Genomic DNA, 24,291 nt, shown 5'->3' with positions numbered 1-24,291 from the left:
ACTGGAAAGAGCACTGGCTTGAGAGTCAGAGGACATGAATTCAAATCCCACTCCGACATTTATTACCTCTGTAACTTGACGCAAGTCACTGAACCTCCATGGGCTGCCATTTCTTCAACTGTAAACAAGAGGTTGGTCTATAGTTCCTTCTAACTAAATCTATGGCTTTATAGTCATAAAGTCAAATAGTCATACAGTCATATAGTCAAATCATCTTTTAAATGGCAAAGCTATATTATGTATACATGACAGAGAATTTAAGTTTCACAAATAATATGATTCCATAAGAGACAAATTAGATATGCTCAATGAATTACCCAGTCACTTTACTAACCTTTGAGGAGACTTTGTCTTAGTTTTAAGACACGTCCAAGGTCACAGTCAGCAGTAGCATATGCATGAGGTACAGTACTTTTAGATTCAGTTAGCCTCTTGGCAATTACTCTTCTAACATTGCTGGCAGGGATTTCAGTAAATGTGCCCTAAAAAGAAACAGCAATCTATCTGTTAAACCATGGGTGGCAGAAGAGTGAAAAACCACCCATCTGGGATCCTGTCCCAATAACCTTAACTTAGAACATTAACTGAAAATTAATGTAGAAAGTAGACCATTTAAGAGGGATGGGATAACTTCTTGTTTCTATGAGAAAAAGTAGAAAGCTATACGGTAGATTAAGAAAACAAACTAATAAAAAAAAAGAAAATGACTTGCATATGAACTATGTACTAGCATAACCAGAATAGCCAACAGGGAAAAATCAAACTTGCAAGAAGTTAGTTTTGTGTTACTGGACTTAAGATTACAAAGAAATCACAGTCAAATCTGTACTTTTGCCCCTTGGGCAGCTCTATACTGAGTAAATCAACTGAGTATAAAACAATTTTTTTCTAGTATTACACAATAGACAATAAGTAAAATAAGCCAAATATAGCCAACTCCTACTTATCTGCTATAATAGAGATGAAGGGCACGAATAATTCAAAGTATCAGTTGATTTCCAAATCATTTTTATTTACCTGGAAAAATTCTGTGAAATCTGCTTTTAAAAAGGGAGATCTGATTTTTCTGAGACTCTGAAAAAAGCTAACAAAATAACAAAATCACAACGTAGAGATCTGGCATTCCAGCTTCCTCGTTCGCATCCCTCAACATAAGCAGGCTCCTATTCCTTTCTGACATACAATCCAATCCATCCAAAAAGGGGCATCACTTGGTAAAATGTGGTGATTCACACCTTCCTGGGACAAGGAGTAAGCATTATTCTATAAGCTGACTAGGCCAGGGAAATTAACAGAGGAAAGCCCCGAAGGTACCATATACTAAGAATACCTATTTAGTACTGCATATGTGGAATTTCTGTGTCAAATGAGATTACAGTTCAGTGTGCCAAGTTCTATGCAGAAAGTAGCTTAGGATTTAAAAAAAAGTTTTCTTTAATAACTAATGCAAAAAAACCTGGCAACATAGTTAATGTCCATTTTGTAATATTTCCATCTGTTTTGGTTTATAATTCTTCATGGCACATCATTCCTGAAAATGCAAAATCTGCACAGAAGGTATTACCACTGCATTAGGCTGCCCCGGTGTAGACAGTGGTGGAATCATCGGCCTTGGATAAGATGGTGGCCCAGGAGCTGCTGGAGGAGGCGAAGGCACTGCAGTCGTAATAGGAGGTGCTGGAGAAGGCTTGGATTCAGCAAGTTTGCCTGACTTTTTTAACTGTACAAGTCTGAGGGCATCTCTAGAGATAAGACAGAATTCAAGGACATTTATTGGTAAATGTATAACATCTCATGTAAGGGAAAAATTCTGATTAAAAGAACAGCTGAAGGTAATTATCAAAACACCTCCCTCTGATTTCAAGGAATTGCATCTCTCCACTCTTCTTCTCCCAACTTGGAAGGTCCCTAATGCACCCTCTAATTAGAAATCAGATTACCTAATTTTGTATCTTGGTTAACTATTTTCTTTTAATTAATTGTTCTTATTTGGGGTCCAGCCTTAAGCTGAGGAGGTCTATTCATGATTTGTTATGCAACTGCCATGCAATTTAATAAATTGATATGCTCAGAAACTCAAACTTTCGTTTCCTCAGTCATTTCATCTTTCTCCCCTCATCTATGTTTGCGCCCAATATAGTTATAAAAGAGAATAAAAACTTCAATTCAGCATGATAACCTGCAATGCACAGGAAGGTTATTACATTAATCTTAATTACATATTACATGTTTTATGATCTATATACTTTTACCAGATATTTAAATCCCAAAGATATTTTAAGTCTGGAGTAGCTTTAGCATAAATCTTGATTTTTTTTAGATGACATTAAAATAATTTCTAATTGACTTGAGAAATTTAGTATACAAAAAACATTTTTTAAGTGGTCCACTAATGCTCCAGTAAGGTGTGGGGAGGGGAAAAGGAAGACAAATAACTTAATCAGAGTTTCAGATGCTTTAGGAAGAATATGGAAACACACAACTAAGTTTAAGAAACTCATGTGAGTGTTTACTTAATGCTTTTATTTTTTTTCTATTGTTTCAAAATCAGAAATGAATCACATGTAAAGATGAGAACATGGAGCTGGCTGAAAAATGAAAAGTACCATAGTTTAAGAGTTCTTGGGTTCCTAAATGCCAAAGGACTGAAAACAAAATGTTCTGCCCGTCAAAATCCAAAATAGCATTGTCTCAGGTGGAAGAAGGGGGATAAATTGTGTTTGAGTAGAATAGGTTAGTTACGTAAATGTGAGCGTCAGGCACAACAGGATCTCAAAAAAAATTTAAAACCCAGCCAAGCTAAGTTTAAAGAAATGTGTATCTCCTGACAAAGTTATTCTTTATTTAACCTGTTAACAGAAAAAGTAACAGCACTGGTTAAACTAATGCTTTTAAGTGTAGTACACTCATATTCCATATTCAATTCAAAGTTTATTGACAATTTTTACAATTAAAAATTTGACAATCGCTTGGTGGTTTATGAAATCAGCTGCATTCTCTTCATTAAGGTTTTAAGGTGTAGCAGCACTTGGGCTAAGGAGTCCATAGGATGGATTTTGTATTTTGTCATGGTGGTCAGGAACAATGATGAAAGTTTTGAGATTTTTTCATTGTGTATATGGGTTTGTGTTTTTCCTTTTTCACATTAAGTTCCACCAGAAGTCCTACTCCAATGTTACCTCATAGCACAGAGGTCAGCAGGCTTCAAGATAACCTGGAAGGATCATCAAAGCTGGAAAGACTTCTTATAGGGACCCTGTCTGAGGATGGAGTAACAGAAAGTTACTAAAGAGTGCTCACAAAGGGTGAAGAGATGGCTAAGACCAACAATTTAAAAGTTATATAGCAAAATGTGGTTCAAAATCAAGAAATGAAAGAGTACAAGGTCAAATCCACTGGTCAGAAGGTTCCAGACAGTGTGTCATGAATATCGTGTTCAATAAGATGATAAAAAGCAATGGGCAAAGTCAACCTTAAGAAATGAACCAGATCTGAACCACCACTCTAAATTACCAATTGGCACTGTGCATGATGGTAGCTCCAATCTAACTTACAAAAAAAAAAAAGAGTCTCCATCATAGGAGAGATGCAAAGATAAATAAGATTATTACCATTAAGGAGCTCCAATCCCCACCTAGTTGAGAAGATAACATGTATGCAAAGTACTATAAATCAAAATACAGTTGGGTGCTATTGAGAGCAACAGAGAGAAAAAAAAATAACTTCTAACTTCAGAGCAAGGAGTAGAGATCAAGGAAGTCTTCATGGAGGAAGTGACATTTGATCCTGAAATTCAAGATGAGTTTTGATAGGCTAAGCACTGGGGATAAAAAGAAAGGTGATAGTCCCTGCCCTCAAGAAGCTCATGGTCAAAAAAATAAGACAACATTTGAACAACTATGTACAAAAAAGATGTATATATAGGACAGACTGGAGATAATCAATAGAGGGAAAGGACTTGCATTAGAGGGATCAGGAAAGGCTTCTTGTAAAAGGTGATATTTTAACGGGGACTTGAAAGAAGCCAGAAAAACCAGGAGGTGAAAATGAGGAAGGAGAGCTGAGAGAGTATCTGGTACAAGGCATAACAAGGAGGCCAGTGTCACTGGACTGCAGAGGACATAGGAGTGAGTAAACAGTAAAAAGACAGAGAGTGAGTGAGTGTGTGTGTCTGTGTCTGTGTGTAGGTTATGAAGAGCTTTAAATGCCAAACAGGCTTTTGTTTCATCTTGAAGGTGATAGGAGTTTAATGAGGACGGGGCTTGAGGGGTACATGGAGAGCTTTATTACAAGGTCAGACTCGCACTTTAGGAAGGTCACTGGCAACTGAGTGCAGGGTGAAGTGGTATGGGAAGAGACATGAGACAGGCAGATCAAACAGTAAACTATTGTGATAGTCCAAGCATAAGATTATTGGTGGTAATATCAGATGAGAGGCAGAAGTACATGAGAAATGTTAAGAAGGTGTAATCTATAAAACCTGGAAACAGATTGGATGAGAAAGAAGGAGGGAGGGAGCAATTGAAGTTAACACCTAGGTTGCAAGCCTGGGTGACTGGGAAGATGATGGTAATACTGAAAGTAATGGGGAAGTAGGAAAGAGGAGAGAGTTTGTGGGGGAAAAGATGAGTACGGAAATAATGATAAAGTGATTTATTTGGAGGACAGCAAACAGTCCACTGTGGCTAAAATGCAGAGTACATGAGTGGGAGTAATGATAGCTTAAGGTGCTAAATAAGTGGTTGATGAATTGAATATAGCACTTGAGTTTGGAAAATACCTCTACACTGTGAGATAAACCTAGAAAAATACGTAGGTGCCACACTATGGCTCTGGATGCCAGCCAGTGCAGTTGGTCTTTTTAAATGAGTGATAGGAAATAGCAATTCACTGGGAAGATTAATCTTTTACTAGTACAGAGCATGACCTAAAAGGAGAAAACTACAGGCAAACTGTCTTGTTAGGAAGCCACTGCAATAGTCAGGGCCTGAAACAGGGTGATGGTAGAATGAACAGTAAGGAAGAGACTGATATGAGAGATACCCAGAGGTCAAAGTGGCACAGCCTGGGGACTAACGGTGCAAGAACCAGATGTCTGAAAGAATGAGGATGCCTGTCACAGAAATAGAAAAGCCTGGATGAGATAGATGCAGGTTTGAGGAGAAAGATGAGGAAGTTGTCTGGAGCTTGACTGACTCCATGATGTTACGACTAAGAGAGAGCAAGAGGACTCAGCTATGAAATTACATAAAATGTTATTAAACAACAGTAGTAAAACAATGTCCATAGTTCTACAAGGTAAATAGGAATAAAAGCTAATCGATAACTGGAATAAGAAAAAAGCAAACGACGTAAGAGAAAAAAAAAGTGAAGGGGATGGATTTTAGATAAGGATGAGCAGAAAGAATTATCAGGGAAAAAGTCAAGGTCTTTCCAAAATTCTCAATGGGCATACTGCTAGGTTGATTGATTCTCATGCCATTTTTTCTTTCAACGTACAATCAGCTTGTTTTGTTTTTTCTTAGATTCTTGTCATAAGGGGAAGCTCCCTGGGAGGGGGCAGGGAATGGATACAAGAAGAAATCGAGTTCCTGATGACAGATGGCTCCTCAAAAAAAGGGACCCCATGTGCAGCTACCAGCTACAGGACTTCAGGCACAATGAAACAACAGCTGCCTCTTTTTTGCAAAATGTAAAGCAGTAAATCACAAAGTCATCTCCTCACTTGTATGCTTATTGGTAGATTGATCCAAACATGCATCCTCTGACTACAACTGAACTACAGTTCTCTTTCTCCCTTTCTTCACTGCTATAAGCAATGTCCTTTGACTTGTACATGTACAAACTGTATGAATATGGAGTTCCCTCATCTATAAAATGAGGATGATATTCGAAGGTTACTGAAGAAATACACTCTGTAAGCTTTAAAATGCCATCTATATAAATGGAAGTTATTATTCTAAACATTATCTAAGGATTTTTGCATTAAAAAAAAACCAGGGGCATTATTATTTTTACTAAAACTTTTCTATTCTTTTCACTATTGCTTTCCCATTCCCTTCCCCTAAAACTCTCTCTTGTAACAAAGGAATATGGTTAAAAAACCAAACCAAACCACCACATCCACATCAGCCATTTTCAATGACATACACCTTCTTTCAAACCTATTGTCAGTGTTCCCTATGGAGGGTGAGGTGTATTTCCCCACTAGTTCTCTAACCCAAGACTGGTCCTTGCAATAAGCACATTTCCTAGTACTTCTCAGGATTCTTCTCCTTTACAGTGTGAGGATCATGGGGCGGACTGTTCTCCTGGTTTGGCTTATTGTCCTCTGCATCAGTTAACACCAACTTTGTACTTTTTTCAAATGTGCTGATTTTTTGGACACAATACTATTCTATAATATTCACATACCACAATTTGCTCAACTATTCTCCAATTTATGGCCACCCATTTTATTTCCAGTTTTTTAGAATTTTTAATACGAAAAGCAAAGTAGTTTTATAAACACATAACATGGGGAACTCTGACTTGTCTGAGCTCCTGGGATTATGTGCCTTGTAGAGGTATTGCCCAATCAAAGAGTACCCACAATGTAGTGACCTTTCTAGCATTATGCCAAAGAGCTTTACAGAAAGGCAAACCAATTCACAATTCCACCAACAGGCCCGCACCCACCTTATGTGTCACTTGCACCAAATTTGTTGATAGTACAGAATAGCTTCACCTTAAAAAATGTACCCTAGGAGGTTCTGGGAGTACTCTCCTCCAAAGCCTGAAAATCCATCATCATCAGAATAAAAAAATTGCAACTACTGATGGGACACCAGGCCATATGTTTAGTGTTGGACTTTGCATGGAATTACAGGCATAAGAGTGTTTTAAATATTTCACCTTAGATATTATAACTGAATCACAATGAAACAATTTACAAAATCTTTTCTTAGTGACATTACATAATCTGAATGATACCTTGCCTTAGAGTTCACTCACAAAAGGAATGTTGGGGAATGAGATGATAAAAACTATTACCAGACACTAATTCTGCTTGTTCAAGGGGAGCTGTACGATTAGAACCAAAGAAGGGGCACCAGAAGTCAGTCACCTAGTCCAACACCTGAAGCATGAATTCATTCCGTTTACAACATGACTTATAAATGGATCACCAAGACTTCTATTAAAGCTCTCTTAGTGATAAGAAGCTCAGGACCTCCTGAGGAACTGTATTCCACACTGGGAGACTTTCCTTGTGAAACCTCTAGGATACAAATGGCATAGTAAGATTTATCGTCAAACTGCCCCTCAAAAAATAAGAGACACATGGAAAATAAAAAAAGCCTACTTTGTTTTTTGACGTAAGTAAAACTCAAATAGAAAATGAACTGAAGAAGACCCTCTGATAGATATTTTTTAAAGCATTGTTTCTTTTAAATAAGGGGGAGGGAAGATAGGAGTCCAGAAAAATGTCCAGTGAAATAAAATCAGAAGTTACATAAAACAAATGCCAGGGGACATGTCCCCACAGGGGACATGTTCAGAGACACAAAATCAAAGACACAGAGGCACACTACTACCATCCATTCTCTGCACATGACCTGCTCAGATGATTTAGGATCACAGACTCTAACAGAGATTTATTAAGCAAAGAATGGATAAGTAACTGCTTAGGGCTGGAAGATATACGTTCATTAACACACTAAAGCATATTATGTAGCTGTATCCGGCAAGGAACTAGTAACTAGACAGGCCAGCTCGAAAGTGAAGCACTTCAGGAGTGGGTGGTTTAACTGAGCAAATTTGATTGGCAATTTAAATGTTACTAGGCAAACCAGGAACAACATTGGGCTGCTACTACAAACCAAGGGAATGCCTTTATATGTGCAAAGTGGAGAGTACTAACATTTGGTCATTATGTATGTATGTACTGTATGTAGACAGTAATCAGTATCCACAGCCTCTCTCTCTGAACAAGCAGGGCAGTAATAGGCTCAGTGTTTCAAGTCTACCAAGTATTCATCTCCGATAACTTTAAATCTGCAGAAGCCAGTCTGCTCCCTCTGTAATCTGATATTATCTGCCAGACATTGACATTTACCTGCCCCATAAAACTAAGCATGGTATCATTCCATCTAAGATGGAAATCCAACAAACCTGGACAGGTGACTCCTATCTACCTGAAATGTCCTGTCCTGTCCCCACCACGGCTCCCATAGTGTGTATCTATAGCTTAACAAACGCTGAAGGACAGGCACAAGCTATCCCAGAAAGCTACAAAACACAAGAGCGCTGCGGAGAGGAAGGTCAACGTGCACACGGATTTGACCCCACGCCACTGATCACAGGCCCTTTTCCTCTGGTTTCTTTTCTCATCTTTGAATGATATTGGGGGGTGACATTACTTAAATGGACATCTTGCCAGATTTTCTTTAAACCGATTTTACTCTTCACTGGTTCTCTTTCCTTTAAGAGATAATACCGTTCTAATCATCCTTCTTCATTAGACCTTACAAATGAGTTTACATTTTAATTCAGCATCATCTTTGGCAATGCTTTCTATTTAAAAACGAAGTCAGATGTCTGCTTCCGAAGAAGGTTTCTAGGCTCTGTTGTTCTTGTTGTAGGGGTAAGTTTAGCACGGATTAAAGTTCTGGTTGAAATTATCACAGGCAGTGGCAGTGTCCTTTCTGACTGTTAATCACTTTAATTCAGGACTAAGCTGATTCATTGTACACCTCAGCTTTTCCTCATTCTTAACTATCACAATATCAATATGCTGACTGTATAGGAACTCCCTAAGCAGACTGTCTTCAATTAAAACTATTTTGTTAGTTTCTCTTGACCTTCTAAGATTTAAATATCCCTGAAGAGTTAACAGGGCACACTCGTTGAGATGAAATACACAATCATAATTCAAGAGAAAGAAAGACTCAAGATGATGTGGGAAACAAATGTCTTCACATAATTACTTCACAACTTCTGGTAAAAACTTAATATACTGAAATCATAAATGTCACTATTCAGCATCACCATCTGTAGTAATTTCACTAAAACCAAAACCTTGGAGATCACCAGAACCAGACTATTTTGTGGGTAACAGGCAGTTACGTAAACAGGCACACTCGCACACACCTATTCTGGTGTTCTGAGAACAATCCTTGGACTGTAACAAATGTGCTTAAAATATAAAAGGCAATAGAGTCTGAAGGTGATTCCACTGATGACTTCCAACTGAATTACTATCTTCAGTGAAGTCCTGCCTTTAACCTAAAGGATCATGATACTTAATTGCATAAAGCACATACGTACTCTTTAGTAAATATGCCCCGAGGTCCGGTAGGAGTACCCTGGCTAGCATCGATGTCATTCGTCTCCAAAATGTTGCGAGCAGCAGGACTTAGCCGGAGCCTGAATAAGAAAATGCAGGGAAGGTGATGCAAAAATTCAGTTATTTCAAATAAAATGATCTAGATCTGAGCTGTCAAAGTCAGACAGAATCAATTCCCTGAAGGCTGACGTAGAAAACTACAAATCAGCATTATCTAAGTTGTACTGTATTTTTATTTACTTTGCGGAGTTTGACACTATCATTAGATGATTATAATTTTAATGATTCACAAAACCAGTCTGTAACCATACATGAAGTTAAATTTCAAACTGTCTCAGGTCATTCAAAATAATCTGTATTACTCTGATTTATTTTATAGACGAAATATCTTTGTAACACATTTAACTAATCACTGGTTCAAAATATTCATTAAACAAATGTAAATAAATTAATGAATAAAACAAAAGGCTTTTTTTTCAATTCTCATTTAGATGATTTAAATATTGAAAGGGAGATATGCACACCCTACCTACTGCCTAACAATAAATAAGACTTACTTTTTACAACCACCTCAAAAGGTAGGAGCTGAGAGGATCATCCTGATTTTACAGAAAAGGAAACTAGGGCAAGAACAGGTCACAGAGCTAATTGTCAGGTCTCTTGAGCCCTAGTCAATGGCACTTTTATATCCATGCGATACCATTAATATCTGACATTTATGCCTAGAAGTTCTCCCATATCTGGAACAATCTTTCTTCTTATCAGTGCCACTTAGAATCCCTAGCTGCCTTCAAAGCTCAGTTCAAGGGCCAATGAAGCCTTTCCAGATCCTTTTCCAACTACTACCGATCTCCCTCCCTCCAAATTATCTTGTCACACACACAGAGGTTTTTGGTTTTTTTTGGTGCATGCATTTGTGCGGGGGTGGGGGTAGGGAGTGAGGGGTACATGTTGATTCTCCTGACAAAATGTAAGCTCTTTGGGGACAGGGACTTTTTTCATCTTTTCTTTGATATCCCAATGGCTAACACAGTGCTTAGAAAATAACAGACAATAAGCTTAGTGACAGATGAATAGAGCACTTTGCATATGCCTCATTTGCTACTCAAAATAACCCAGTAAGGTTAATGCTTCATGTATCATCCTCATTTTTACAGATAAGGAAACTGAAGCTGAGAAGATAAAATGACTTTCCATTGGTCACACAGCTAGGTACTGCCTAAGGTGGAACTCAAATCAAACCAAGGTCTCTTAACAAAGTTCAGCATTTTATTCTCCAGAAATCAGAGGATGGAACAAAATTATTTGTATTGTCAGATATTGAACTGAACAGGAGATGCTCTGATGGAAGAGAGCCTAATTAAGGCAGTCTTTTGCTTTATAGAATCAAATGACTCTGTATACTCCAACAGTAAGCTCACTAGGGTTTAGCATTCTCTGTACTTTTTCATTTGTGTGAGTATAAAGATAAGATCTACTGCAGAATATTATTTATTAAATTTTACCTATTCCCTCCTCAAACCTTCATAGAGGTGTGCGTGCGTGGGTGTGTGTGTAGATTATTCTCCTACTTTGTAGAGATGATAAAGTAGACAAATGGTTTGTTAGTAAATATATTCCTGACTGCCTCCTGAGGGGGATAAATGGGCCGAAGTTTTTCATCCCCACATCTACATCTGGCATTCTCCTTTATCAGACATCCTTCAATATCCTCAAAGTCATTTTGCCTCCGGCACAGACTTCCTCTTTGTATATCTGAGTTAATTTAGGTTTTCCTCCCATCTTTGTTTTCTTTAAAAAAAAAATTATTAGTGCTTACATCATTTTTATTGTTAAATACTTCCTCTTCACTTCATGCTAGCCTCCTCCATTAAGAATTTCCTTTATAAGCTGAGCAAAACTAACCTAGAAACCAACTGCATTTGCCAGCACATGCTGTATTTCATACCTAGACCTTTGCAATGGAAGGAGGAGTCCATTTTCCCAACACATCTTCTGTGCCCAACTTGGCAGTTTTAATGACAAACCTCCACTTTTCCTTTACTATTCTTTCCTTGGACACTTTTATATTGGTTGTGTATACAGTTTTCCTGGCTCTGCTTGCTTCAGTCTCTGTTGCCAGTTTCTGCCATTCCAAGCAGGGCAGTGCTATGACCCTGCAACCCCCAAGCTGCTCAGAGGCTCTGGGGACATTTCTACCTCCTCCCATAGCACACCAGAGACCAGGCTGTTAGACTGTACAACTGTGGCTCCTGTATTGACGGAGCTGGAGGAAACAGGCAGAGAAACCTGGACAGACCTTGTCCAATTCTCTCTGTTGTCCTTCCAGTATCACCCTTAGGAAGATCCTTTCTGTAAACCTGTCCCTCCCTCCACTATCTTTCACTGTTGTATGAAGTGATGCTGCTCATAATCATCCACCCTCTTATGCACAAATGAATTTATAAACTAAACTATTTTGTCCTTAATTGCCATATGTTGCTCTACTTTTTGCTGGCTAAGATACTTTCTAGGAATTTTTGGTCTCCTCATAGCAACTTAAAGTATTATATAATTAAAAGTTATTTTATTAATAACAACATCAGTTAAATCTCCTTAGGAGCAGGAAGTATCTTACCTTTCTTTGTATCTCTAACACTTGGTACAGTGCCTGATACATAAACGTACTTAGTAAATGTTTACTGACAGACATAGTGATATTCTGTGTTCATATCTGTTCTTTTATCCATTGTCCATGTTTGTTGTTGTTGTTAGCAGCTGGTATAGATATGTCAGGCTGTAGCTAACTCAGTTGCACACTCTATTTTCTCATCTGTATTTGTGCTTCTAATTTGATGTAAATTCTTATTTTTGCTTTAAAAAGTTGGTTGTGTGAATGGAAACAGAAAGCTGATTCATATATGACTCCCATTTCCGATCTGTTAAATCATACACAAAAATTTGAAGTTTATATTTTATTTTGGTGCTAACCCAGACTAGCATCTCCAAACTATTTTCTTGAAAAAGTAATCATGAAAAAGAGGCATGAGATTCTATGAAGTTTGCTTACTCCTGAACTGTTTTCCAACATATATTATGCTATCCTCCCCTATATCTACTTTTGCATTGAAATTCCTGAGTATTAAATCATATGTTGATTTAACTTAAAGGATCTTATCTACCTTTTCATCCTCTGAAACAGATGATGGTGCTTAAGCTGCAATCATCTTCATGGCAGTCTTTTGGTAAATGCTAATCATCAGCACTAGAAGACAAGATGACCAAGTGACCCATGAAGTGGTTTTTCTTATTGCCTTTGGATACACAATTAAACCAACTCATTTTTTCCCCTATTCAAGGGAAATTTATGGGCCATCCTTCAATTTACCTGCAACTTCCAAATTTTTTTTTGTTTCACTTATAATGAAAATGACAACACTGGTATTACTCAGTTCTGCCAGTAGCGCGTCTACTTGGTCAATAGAAAAGGTTCGCACATTTCTAGGAACAATACCAGCATCGCTGCCAAGGCAGAGGGGACTAAAAAGGACTGAATACCATTTTGAGCATTTCTTTGCCCTGTGGGTTGCCATGAACAAAGAATTCATTACCAGAGAGCCAGCCTCCTGGGGATGAGCCTCTCCACACTTAACAAGGCTAAGCCTTAGAAAGCAAATCTCATCTGTTGCTGGGACCTTACTTGAAATCTTTCCCACGCGGTAGAACCTGCCAGATATTACATACTGCTGGCAGAGCCTTCAAAAACTCAAGGGCATCTCAGTGCCTTAATGAGACATTGGTGTAGGTGACTGTGGGGGTGAAGAAAACAAACACCAGTAGTCCTACGATACCAAATATGGATCAAAACTCTTCTAATAGTAAATAAGAGGGCAAAACATGAAAACGAAAGGGGTTTGCAATATCTGGAGCAGTTCTAAGGGGATCCTTGGTAAGAAGAAAAAACAAAACCACCAGCAATCTTTGCCTTATGGAGGTCATTCAAAAGGATGGGATAAACCTAGTAAAATAAGATAAGAGGTAGTAAAAATGTTTTGTTAACCCTCCATTTGATGATTAAATTGGCAACTCATGAAATTTTGTTAGTAGAGAATAAGCATATGACAGCGTGCAAGGAACATCCCTGAATGCACATCTTTATGAAGCAGTCTAGCTGAAGAGTGGGCAGAAAAAAAAAGTGAAGACAGTCACGGATTTGTAGTCAAGAAACATAGATTTGAAATTTAACCCCGCCCCTTATTTACCTGTGTGATACCAGAAGAGTCACTGCCCTCTGTGGGCCTCTGTTCCCTTCACCTGGATGATCCCTGTGCTCCCTTACTCCGGTGAAATGCTAGGAGCCTATGGCTTTGAGACCTCATAGAATAACTAGCTAGAACAAGCACACGTTCCTCTGGGCCAGAAATTCAAACACAGGAATTAATTAAATTAAAACAAGAAATCAAAACCAGTTGGTCTATTTCTTAAAGTTACCTTCATTTTGTGTCAGTTGGCCAGGCTGGGGTTATAGAAGCCCAAACTCATTGTCTGGAGCTTCTCAAAGGAGAAAAACATAATAGGCCACAGTGAAAAGAGCAGGAGATCTGAGGCTGGAAGATCTGGGTTCAAATCCTGGCTTTGCTGTTTACTACCCAAGTCATGGCACCTCTCTGGGCCTCAATTTCTTCATCTGTGGAATACAGGTGAACTATACGGTCTCTGAGGTTCCTTCCATCTCTAAATCCTATGATTCTCAAGGCATATGTTCTGGAAGTGGAAGAAGATTCAGACACACCCACATGTTCTAGAGTCTATTTCCAGGATCAAATGAGATAACACATGAAAAGTGCTTTTTTAACCTTAAATGTTCTACATAAATGCCAGCTGTTATTGTTGGTATTAATTTCCTACTCTTATCACAAGGTGACTTCTGGATGCCAAAACTGCTTCCCCAGTCCACTCGCTGGGTTCCTCCTTCAGGGAAATGTGGAGAGCAAGGGAGGGGAAAATGAGGAAGAAGGGGAATCCAGACACGAAGTAAGTTAGAAGAATGTCCTGCCTGCCCTGGGAACTTTTCTTCACCTATAAACTGACAGTTACACTAAATGATGTCCAATGTCCTTAGGCCTTCTAAATTGAAGAATAGCTAGGAATGGCTCTGATGGATCACACATGGCCTCCTGATCCAAATATCCAATCAAGTTTAGTGCCTGGCTCTGTGACTAGCTCACTGGGTGCGCCTGAGCAAGGTGAGTTACTCACTTTTTTCTATGCCTCCAATTCTCAGGAAAAGAATGAGAGAAAAGGCCCCATCCAAATGCCTAGTGCAACGTGAAAGCCCACCTAAGAATGGTGTACTCACAACATTTTCCCAGCTGGGGGGGCCTTTGTGGCGGAAGCAGGAACCACAGCTTTGGCTACAGGTGGTGCAGGCGCAGGTGAAGCTGGGGGTGGCTGAGGACTCACGTCTTTGGGAATTTCAACCTGCTTCCAATCTGCTCCTTCCTCCACCATCAACCCAATTAGTGATCCTAACCGAATACCTTTACTCCCTTCTTCAACCTGCATTGTGAAAGGCAAAAAAAAAAAAAAAGTAAGCTAAATAATTATGAAAAGATGAAAAGTGTGCTGCAAGATCTGCCACACTTAAATTGGCATCAGGTCACCACTCTGAAAACAATAATTTAACACTACCACAATTTCTAGAAAGGGTAAATCATTCAATTTTCCTATGGCTCCATTCATTCCCTGTTTCTTCATCTATAAAATGAGCAGGCTGGACTATCCATCTATATGTATGTATATATATCCTTTTAAAAATTTAATTGTTCTTCACTTTCAAGTAACATGAGTCTCTTTTCTCTGCTTCTCACCTTTTCCTCCCCCTACCATTCTTCCTATAGAGGATGGAGGCAGAAACTTTGTCACAGAGAGCAAAGTCAAGCAAAACAAATTCCCACATTGACCACATCTGAAAATGTGCCTCATTCTGCACCTTGAATCCACTTACCTCTCTGTCATAGCAGAGACAGCAGTGACTTCTGCCTCTCTGGCCATCATTCCCTTCTAGGTATTGCCTCCCCCTATTTGAACAGAATCTCTTTGAGAGAGTACCCATACTGTTTCTCTTCTGAACCTGTATCCAAAGTGTTTAGCACAGAGCCTAGAAAATAGGTAAGTGCCTAATAAATGCTTTTAAATTCATTCAATCAATCTTGGAAGTCTTCTAGTCTGATCTCCCATGAACTACAAGAAAGCTTTTACAACAGCTTCAACAAAAGGGTTATAGGATCACAGATTTAAAACTGAAAGACATCTAGTGAAAAAAATCAAGTCATACATAAATAATTTTCAAAGAAAGAAATCCAAGCTGCCAATAGCCATATGAAAAAAATGTTCCACATCATTAACAACTGGAGAAATACCAATTAAAACAACTCTGGGGGCTGGAGCTGTATTGGCAAAATAAGTTTTCAGCAGCAACTACTGTGCATATACTTATGATCCAGTGATACCACTACCAAGCCTCTACCCTAAAGAGACCAAAGAAAAGAAACCAGATCCAGCCCTCAGGATGAATGCGTGCTCCACTGCCTGGACATCAGGTCTCTCCCCCGCGCCTGCCTGTCGTGACACAGCCAGAGTGTTTCCGGGGTCCCTGTTGCTCAATCCTCACCCCCTTTTTTTAGGCAACTCAGAAAACATTAAGAAAATATTTATAGTGGGGTTTTTTGTAGTTGCAAAGAACTGGAACCTAATGGGATGCTCATCAACTGGGGAAATGGTTGACAAAAATCTGTCATATGATTTAAAGAACATTACTGTGCTCTAAGAAATGACAAAAGAGATGATTCTGGAGAAACCTATTAAGCATGAACTGATGCCCAATGATATGAGCAGAACTAGGAAAACAATGCACACAATACAACACTGAAAAGACAAACAGCTTGGAAAGAATTGAGAACTCTGATCAATGCAATCACCAACAACAATTCCAAAGGAGTAATAACGAATGCAGAGCTCTTGACAGAGAGGTAGAGGGATTCAAGATGCAGAAAGAAACATCTATTTTTTGGATGTGGTCAATGTGGGAATTGGTTTCGCTTGACTTTGCTCTCTGTTACTAGGTTTCTGACCCCATCCCCTATAGGCGGAGTGGTAGCGGGAGAGAAAAGCAGAGAAAATAAATCCCTGCTACTTGAAAGTGAAAAATAATTACATTTTTTAAAGGATATCTAGCCTGACCCCTTCACATTACAGGTGAAGAAACAGAGATCCAGGAAATTAACTTACTCAAGATCACATAGAGATTACATTTGAGAACCAATGTTCAAGTGCAAGTCTTCAGAATCCAAAACTATGGCTTTTTCCAGAATGCCCTGTCATTTAATGTACTTAAATCTTTACTATAGATCCCTGCACCAAGTGCTGGGGGAAACATAAAGTTTAGATAAGCTGGGGTCCTTGCCCTCATGGGGAGTGAAAGTGTAAGAGTTAGTCTGGGACAGGACAAACATAAGTATTTATAATACACAGTTTTACAAGTCCGTTGCTAAGCACTGAGTAACAAAGAATTTCAGAGATGGAAGAGACCTCAATGACCACCTAGTTATGAGACGGATTATTTTAATTGGAGCCCTATTTTACTCAATCAACATTAATCAGTTTATTGGGGTAGTGACTGTTAGCAATCATAGTATTATACTTGTCTATCAATATATATTTAGTCAATGATAGTTAATGAACCATAGGAAATGATTACTAAAACAAAGTCAGTGATATGGTTTACATATATATATAACATGTTACATATTCTTTTCCCAAAGAGGAAACTGGCTGAACTACTAGCTGAAATTACAATTCTATGAAACTTTATTGGTATTGGTAACAAGCGGGGCATCTACTTCTGTATTCCAGACTGAGAGAAGTGGAGTTAATGCTAACACTCAATGACTAGATAAGAAGTTTATCTTTTCTAAGCAAATGCTTTCTCTTCAAAGGGATACAGCATGACAAAGATTGGAGGGTTCAAGTTTGAAATGCTCATGAGAAAAAAATCCTTTTAAGTTGATGTGAAGTCCCCATACATAACAACTTATTACAGAGCAGGGAAAGGCCACGGGATTGAAGGAAGACCTGGACTGAAATCTGGATCTGCTACCTAATATCTGGGTAGATAGAACCCTTGAGGGACTGAGTTTTCTAATCTGAAATGAGAAGCTTGAACCAGATGGTCCCCTAAGGGGCCAGCCAGGCCAGAGCCTGGTGTCTTCCAGAGCCTAAATGTCTTCCATCTTGACATTCTGTGATGCTGTGATCTGTTAACTACACAAAAACTTGAACCTAGTCTGAGTTATTATAGGCATGAGGAGGAAGGGGAAAGGAAAGAAAACTTTTTCTCTTCAAAAATATTCTCTAATTCAGAATTTTCACCAATATAAATTGTTCTTACCTTTTAATTAGGCCAAATGATTTTTCGCATACAAATTTCATTTAGTAGACAATGATATCATGCAATAAATTTTAAATCTGGTCTACCCAACTCAATTTTTGCTTTCATTTCCCCATAATCAGAAAAACTGCTACAGTGTATCAGTGCAAACAACTTTGAGTATTTGGGTATGTTAACTGACTATAGAGATTTTGCTTATTATGGGAAATTAAACAAATGTGGGTTAGGGAGGAATGTCACTAATTTTAATGATCAACCTAAATCCATGAAATATATGGAGTAGCCTTAAAATGATAAAGCATTATTTCTCAAGTTGAGAAACTCTGAAAGATTTCTGGGCCCTGGTAAAGTTCAGAAAAATGATGTTTTACACAAAGCAAAATTGGAAAAGAAATTGTTATATATTTTTAAAAGTTAGAACCTATTTTTAACTAAGTAATTTTTAAAAAAATCCAAGTGGGGTTAATTAGCATTACATGATGCTAACAGAGACTTAACATAATTCCCACTGGCAATTACACTTCCTTAATTGCATCTTACAATATAAAATTATTCTAACATTCTTACTTCTGCAAAGTCTGCTAACTTTTCCTTATTGTGACTTAAGTTGTGGCAAGTTCAAGTCTATTATTGTTTTAAGATTTTTCTTTTCTTGTTAAAATGATTAATTACTTGCTCATGAATTATAAAATACTTTTTAAGTCAAAAAAGCAAACCACTGCCTGATAAAGTTAAATTTCAACTAAAAAACTCATTAAATAATAGGAAGTCCAAACAAAGTTAACTCTTTTCAAGTCTGAACTAGGAATAAGGTCAATTAAAAATAAACATCAAACTGGGTCAAAAACATTTTCTTTTTAAATGTTTAATGGGCCAATATGGATAGTTCCCTGAATATACATATATTCTCTACAGTATATAGGGTTCTCTGAATATAAAAGTTCTCTGAAATCTAGGTCAAACTAAATAAAATATGAGACTAAATAACCTTACCAAATCCTCTCTTACTACTCAAATAAGCATAAATACATGTGTCTCCAAGACACAATTTTTTTTCAATTTTCTCCTAAATGGAAATGTCCTATAGAGATTAGGCATTAATTACAGCATTTTAAATTTTAGTTTCCAAGAAATCTAAAGGTCAAATAAAATTTATATCTGATTGTTTACAAAGATTCCCACAAGGAATGCAAATAAGAATATATCTAAATATAATATAGAACTTTGTCTCAACCCCACCAGAAAACATAATTTTTAGAAATAATGATCCCCAAGTATCACCACAGAGTTACCATTTTCAAAGCAAAGTCAAGTCAGTGTGATTATAAATATCAAGATTATTTGTCACTAGGAAGAATGAAAAGAAACCACTACTGGGTCTATAAAGAAAATGCCAATGAGAGCATCAGTGCCACATTATTAGCTCACACCACTAAGACTAGAGGGTTTTTTTCTTTTTACAAATCTGCAGAGAGCTTTTCTTCTCATTGTTTTCTATCTTTTTTCACTTCTAATTCTGGCTTGGCTTTGCTCTTGTTTTTCTTTGATTAGGCTTGCTAATAATCATTTTTTAAATCTTCAGAAAAAGTAACTGCTACATTTACCTTTCTGATTCTTTTCTTATTTTCAACTTTATTGACTTCTTCTCTGGTCTTTGTTACTTCTTCTTTTCTTCTTTCTCATAGTTTGATGTTATGCCCCTTTACTCAGTGCAAACATGTCATTAATTTTCTCTTTCTTTCATTGACATAAATATTCGGGCAGTGGATGTGCCTCTGGGGAAAGCTCTGGTTCCATCCCAGAGATTTTGATAGGTAGCACCATTCTGTTCTTATTTGTATAACTTCTCACGTAATTGTTATCTGCCTCCCTCTCATTAAACTGTTACTGGAGGAAATCACAGGCTTTGGTGACTGAGTCCACCCAATCTCAACTGGACCCTCAATGAAATCGCGCAGAGGTTCCATCACTGCCTAAATGTCTACTCCACTTGTCTCCACAGCAGCTCTTTCAAATCCTGTCTCTTCTCAAGCTTCCCTCGGCACTCACTCTGAACAGAGGATCTTGTCTCACTGAACTCAGACCAGGAGCTGAGGGAGCCCCTCTTCATCTCACCTGCTCCTCCGCTCCCCGCTCCTTACCTCCAAGTCTCAAATGAAGAGGTGGTCCTCTCCTTCCCAAGGCAAACCTTTCTCCACACACTCTACATCTCACTCACTCTCATTCCACTATCAACCCCAATCTCTCTTAACTTCAGTCCCTCCCTAGGGACTAGGCTCCTTCCCTGCCACCTTCAAACCCTCACTTGGCTCTATCAGCCCCACTTGCTGCTCTCTATCTCTCATTCCCTTCATGGCTTAACTCCTTGAGAAAGCCATCTATACTCTGTGCTCCGACTTTTCCTCCCACTCACTTTAAAACCCTCTGCAAAATGCTTTCCAACCCATCACTCAATTGAAACTTCCTTCTCCCCAGTGACTGATAATCTCTTAACTGCTAAATCTAATGTTCCTTTTCTGAATCCTCATCTTTTTCTAATCTCTGTAGAACATTTTTTGGGGAAGGCAATCCAGGTAAAGTGACTTGCCCAGCATCATACAGCTATTAAGCGTCTGAGGCTAAATTTGAACTCAGGTCCTCCTGATTCCAGGGCCGGTGCTCTATCCACTGTGCCACCTAGCTGCTCCTCTCTAGAGCATCTGACACTGTGATTAAACTCTCCTCCTGGACACTCTTCCTCCTCCAAGAGCTTTCTGCTCTCCCCCATTTGTCCAACTGATCCTTCTCTCAGTGTCCTTTCTGGTGCTCACCTCTGCCACGTACTCGCAGCACGGATGTCCTCCAAGGCTCTGGCCTGGCTGCCCTCCTTTTTTCCCTTACACTGTTTCACTTGGTGACTATCAGCTCCCAGGGCTTCCATTCTCATCCTGGTCTGCAAGTCCACCCCATCTCTCTGCTGAGCCAGTCACACATTCCCACCTTCTTCCTGGACATTTCAAGCTGGATGTCTTAAATGCTCAACTCAAATCCAACATGTACAAAACAAAACTCATCCTCCCCGCCCCAAACTCTCCCCTCTTCGGAACTTCCCAACTGCCGCTGAGGGTTCCGCCGTTCTCCAATCACTCAGGCCTTCTCTGTTCCCTCACTCCACCCACCCAACCCACTGTTAAATGATGTTATTCCTATCATCACATCCTCTTTTGTCTCTATCATCCCTTCCTCTCCACTCCTGCAGCCATAGCCCTGTCTCCCCTGGACTACTCACTGCAAGCCTGCTTTCCCCACCTTGAGTCTCTGTCCTGTCTAACCCCATCCTCCACTCCAGAGGCCATGATTCTGGACATGAATACTACCCCTGAAAATATCCTATTTTGTCCTCCCTTTTCTATCAAAATTATATAGATTTTACATTTCATTATCACATGTGATTTTCTAGATTTGGAAGAATAACATGAAGTCCTATTTATGTATACAATTTTCCCTACGGCAAGGAAGTAGCAGTACAGACTGCTAAAAATTGTTAAAAACTGGTCTCTCAATTGTCTCACTCTTCATGGCATTAGGAAACAAGATGAATCATCTACCTGCAGACATTCTTGGCAATTCAAAATACAATGCCAAGCAGCTAGGTGAAAATGCTATCAATTCGGAACGACTTTTAGATGCAAATGAAATAAGACTTCAGACTAGCCACGGTTTTTATTAAACCGGTAATACAAATCACCTGACATTTTCACTATACATTCGGAAAATCAAAGCCAAAGAGTATCAATACTTAAACAATTTATTAGTGGTCTTCACTGTTCTGGAGGAGATTCAGCCCAGAAACCAGGGTTTAAGGGAGAACTCTTATGGACAGCAAGGTCCTCCAGCTACTCCGGTTTTCAGAAGAAACTGAAACACAGCAAAGTCTCTCGAAATCTAGAATCACTCTAAAGAATATAGCTAAACTATACAAACAGGAGAAAAGCCATGTGGATCATACCAATACTTTTCTGTTGTACTGACAGCGGCAAGTCAGAGAATAAAAAAGTCTCAGAAAACTTGAAATTAAACGAAGAATCATGAGCTGACTACAATTTGTTACAAACATGAAATTTCAGAGGAAAAGTAAGTAACCTAGGACCAAGAAAGATGGACTAGCCTCGTCTGGAGAGGCTGCACTAGTACCCATGTGGTATCAGGAGGAAGAAAGGAATATCTCCTGCACACTGGAAGGACTCCCTGTGGTGAAGCAATGGGAGGAGATGAGGAAGAGATCACACAAGACAGGCAGATGTGGAGGAGTGGAGCGCACTTTAGCCTTGGAGGGAGAACCCACATCAACCTGGTTATTAGTTGTAGAGGCTTTTTCACATTAATAAAGTCTATTTAGTCCTAAACCACTGGTGTGTGAAACTGAAAGTCACACAAAGCTGGGAGTGGCTACTGGCACCTTGGAAAATGGGAAAATTATTTTAAGTGTAAAAGATCAACCAAAAACAAAAACCACAAAGAGGACAAACTTTCAAGGGGAAGACAAAGGCCTAGGGCTTTACTGCAAGAACCACAGGGCTCTGGAGCTAGGAGAAACCTTAATGTGCACCTGACTAGGTAACAGACACAAGTGCTCTAAAGTGCGGTCAGCAGAACAAAAGAGATGAGAAAGGAGTTCACCTAAAATTTAGTTATCATTAGGCAGTTAAAAAAAGTCTGAGGGTAACCACGATAAACAACAGCTTAGCTGCAAAGGGCCCCAACTCAAGACATAAAGGCACAAAATGGGGACTTACTAGGCAGCCGCCAGCTCGGGTGATTTGAGGACAGCAGTGTACCACAAGCTGATGTTTCTGACGTAGTGTGGTTATTAAAAATGCTGACATGCTAGCTGGGTTCAACAATGGCGACAAAACCCAAGCCCTAAAACTCATCCTTCTGCCACACGTGGGGGCCATTTGGAAATCTGTATTTTAAAAAAAGATTTAGAAAAAGAAAACATCTGTAGTTTCAAACCTTTCCAAGCACAAAGACCTCTTTTTAATGACAAGTCTACACACATTTGAAAAATATATGCATGTTTATAAAAACTATACATACACTTTAAAAATCTCACAAACACGAGGTTATTTGTTCATTCTCCAGTGCATTTATCATATGGTCACCCTGCATATTTTTTTAAGAACTAAATAAAAACCAAAATGACAATGTGTGGAGTCCATGTGGAATCATGCCTACTTCGGAGTAACTCCGCAGAACCAAAGAATCCACGGCTCATTAAATCTACCTTAACAAAGAGATGTGTTAACTCTGTGATGTTACTCTACTGGCACAGCCAGCCAGCACTCCATCCACGTCTGCAAAATGGATGAAGAAAGACTGTTCAGTAAGTTCAGGAAAGACTAGAAAGACACGTTGAGGCGAGGCTGGGAAGAGCTTTAAAAGCTAAACAGAGTAGTTTCTATTTTTCCCATAAGCATCAGGAAAGTAACAGAGTGGGATGAACATGTGAATCAAATGCTCAGAGATGCATCTAAAGAAAATTACTCTGGACCCACATATACAAAAATATTTATAGCAGTTCTTTTTGTGGTGGCAAAGAATTGGAAATTGAGGGGATGCCCATCAACTGCGGAATATCTAAACAAGTTGTGGTATATGATTCTGATGGAATACTACTATGCTATAAGAAATGATGAGCAGGCTGACTTCAGAAAACCTGGAAAGACATATATGAACTGATGCTGAGTGAAATAAGCAAAACCAAGAGAACATTGTACACAGTAACAGCCACACTGTGCAATGACTAACTTTGACAGACTTAGCTCTTGTCTGCAATGCAAGAACCTAAGACAACCCCAAAAGACTCACAATGGAAAATGTTATCCATATCCAGAGGGAGAACTTTGGAGTCTGAATGCAGATGGAAGCAAACTATTTGTTCTCCTTTTCATTTGTTGTTTTGTTTCTTCTTCCTCGTGGTTCCTCCCATCAGTTCTAATTCTTCTTTACATCATGACTAATGTGAAAATATATTTAATATGAATGTATAAGTGGAGCCTATATCAGATATCTTAGAGAGGGGGGAGGAGAAGCAGGGGGAGAAAATTTCAAATTCAAAATCTTATGGAAGTGAATGTTGAAAACTAAAAATAAGTAAATTAATTATGTGTGTGTATATATGCATACACACACACACACACACACACACACACACACACACACACAAAAGAGATGCTGTAAAGATAGAGATAGCAAGATGTGGCAATTGATTAACTACGGGCTGACGGTAAGTGAGGAATACAGGATAACGCAGAGATTATAAACCAAACATGACTCTTCCAATGGTGGTACCTTTTATAGAAATAGGGAAATTTGCAAGAGAGGAGGATTTAGGGGGACAGATGAGTTTAGTTCGGGACTTATTACACTTGTCTTCATGGTAACCAGTTTAAAATGTCCAACACGCAACTGGTGATCAGGGACTGAAGCCAAGAAGAGAGACTGGAGCTAGATACTCAAGGGAATTAACAAGATTACCAAAAGAGTATACAAGGAA

The 24,291-nt window shown here is 38.7% G+C and overlaps 1 protein-coding gene across 1 annotated transcript in view; it reads right to left on the bottom strand.

The window, feature by feature from the left end:
• The window catches only part of PDHX (pyruvate dehydrogenase complex component X), a 71,007-nt gene that overhangs the window by 16,469 nt on the left and 30,247 nt on the right, over positions 1-24,291 (bottom strand). The window contains exons 4-7 of the mRNA XM_036763899.1: positions 14,664-14,863; positions 9,307-9,405; positions 1,565-1,742; positions 335-482 (exon numbers count right to left, since the gene is read on the bottom strand). Coding sequence (XP_036619794.1) covers positions 335-482; positions 1,565-1,742; positions 9,307-9,405; positions 14,664-14,863 — 625 coding nt within the window. The remainder of the gene's footprint in view (positions 1-334; positions 483-1,564; positions 1,743-9,306; positions 9,406-14,663; positions 14,864-24,291) is intronic.

This window comes from Trichosurus vulpecula, chromosome 6, assembly GCF_011100635.1.
Source record: "Trichosurus vulpecula isolate mTriVul1 chromosome 6, mTriVul1.pri, whole genome shotgun sequence".
In the NCBI taxonomy this organism is placed as follows: Eukaryota; Metazoa; Chordata; class Mammalia; order Diprotodontia; family Phalangeridae; genus Trichosurus; species Trichosurus vulpecula.
Note: the sequence above shows the minus strand (reverse complement) of the source record. Positions and strands in the feature narration are given on the sequence as shown.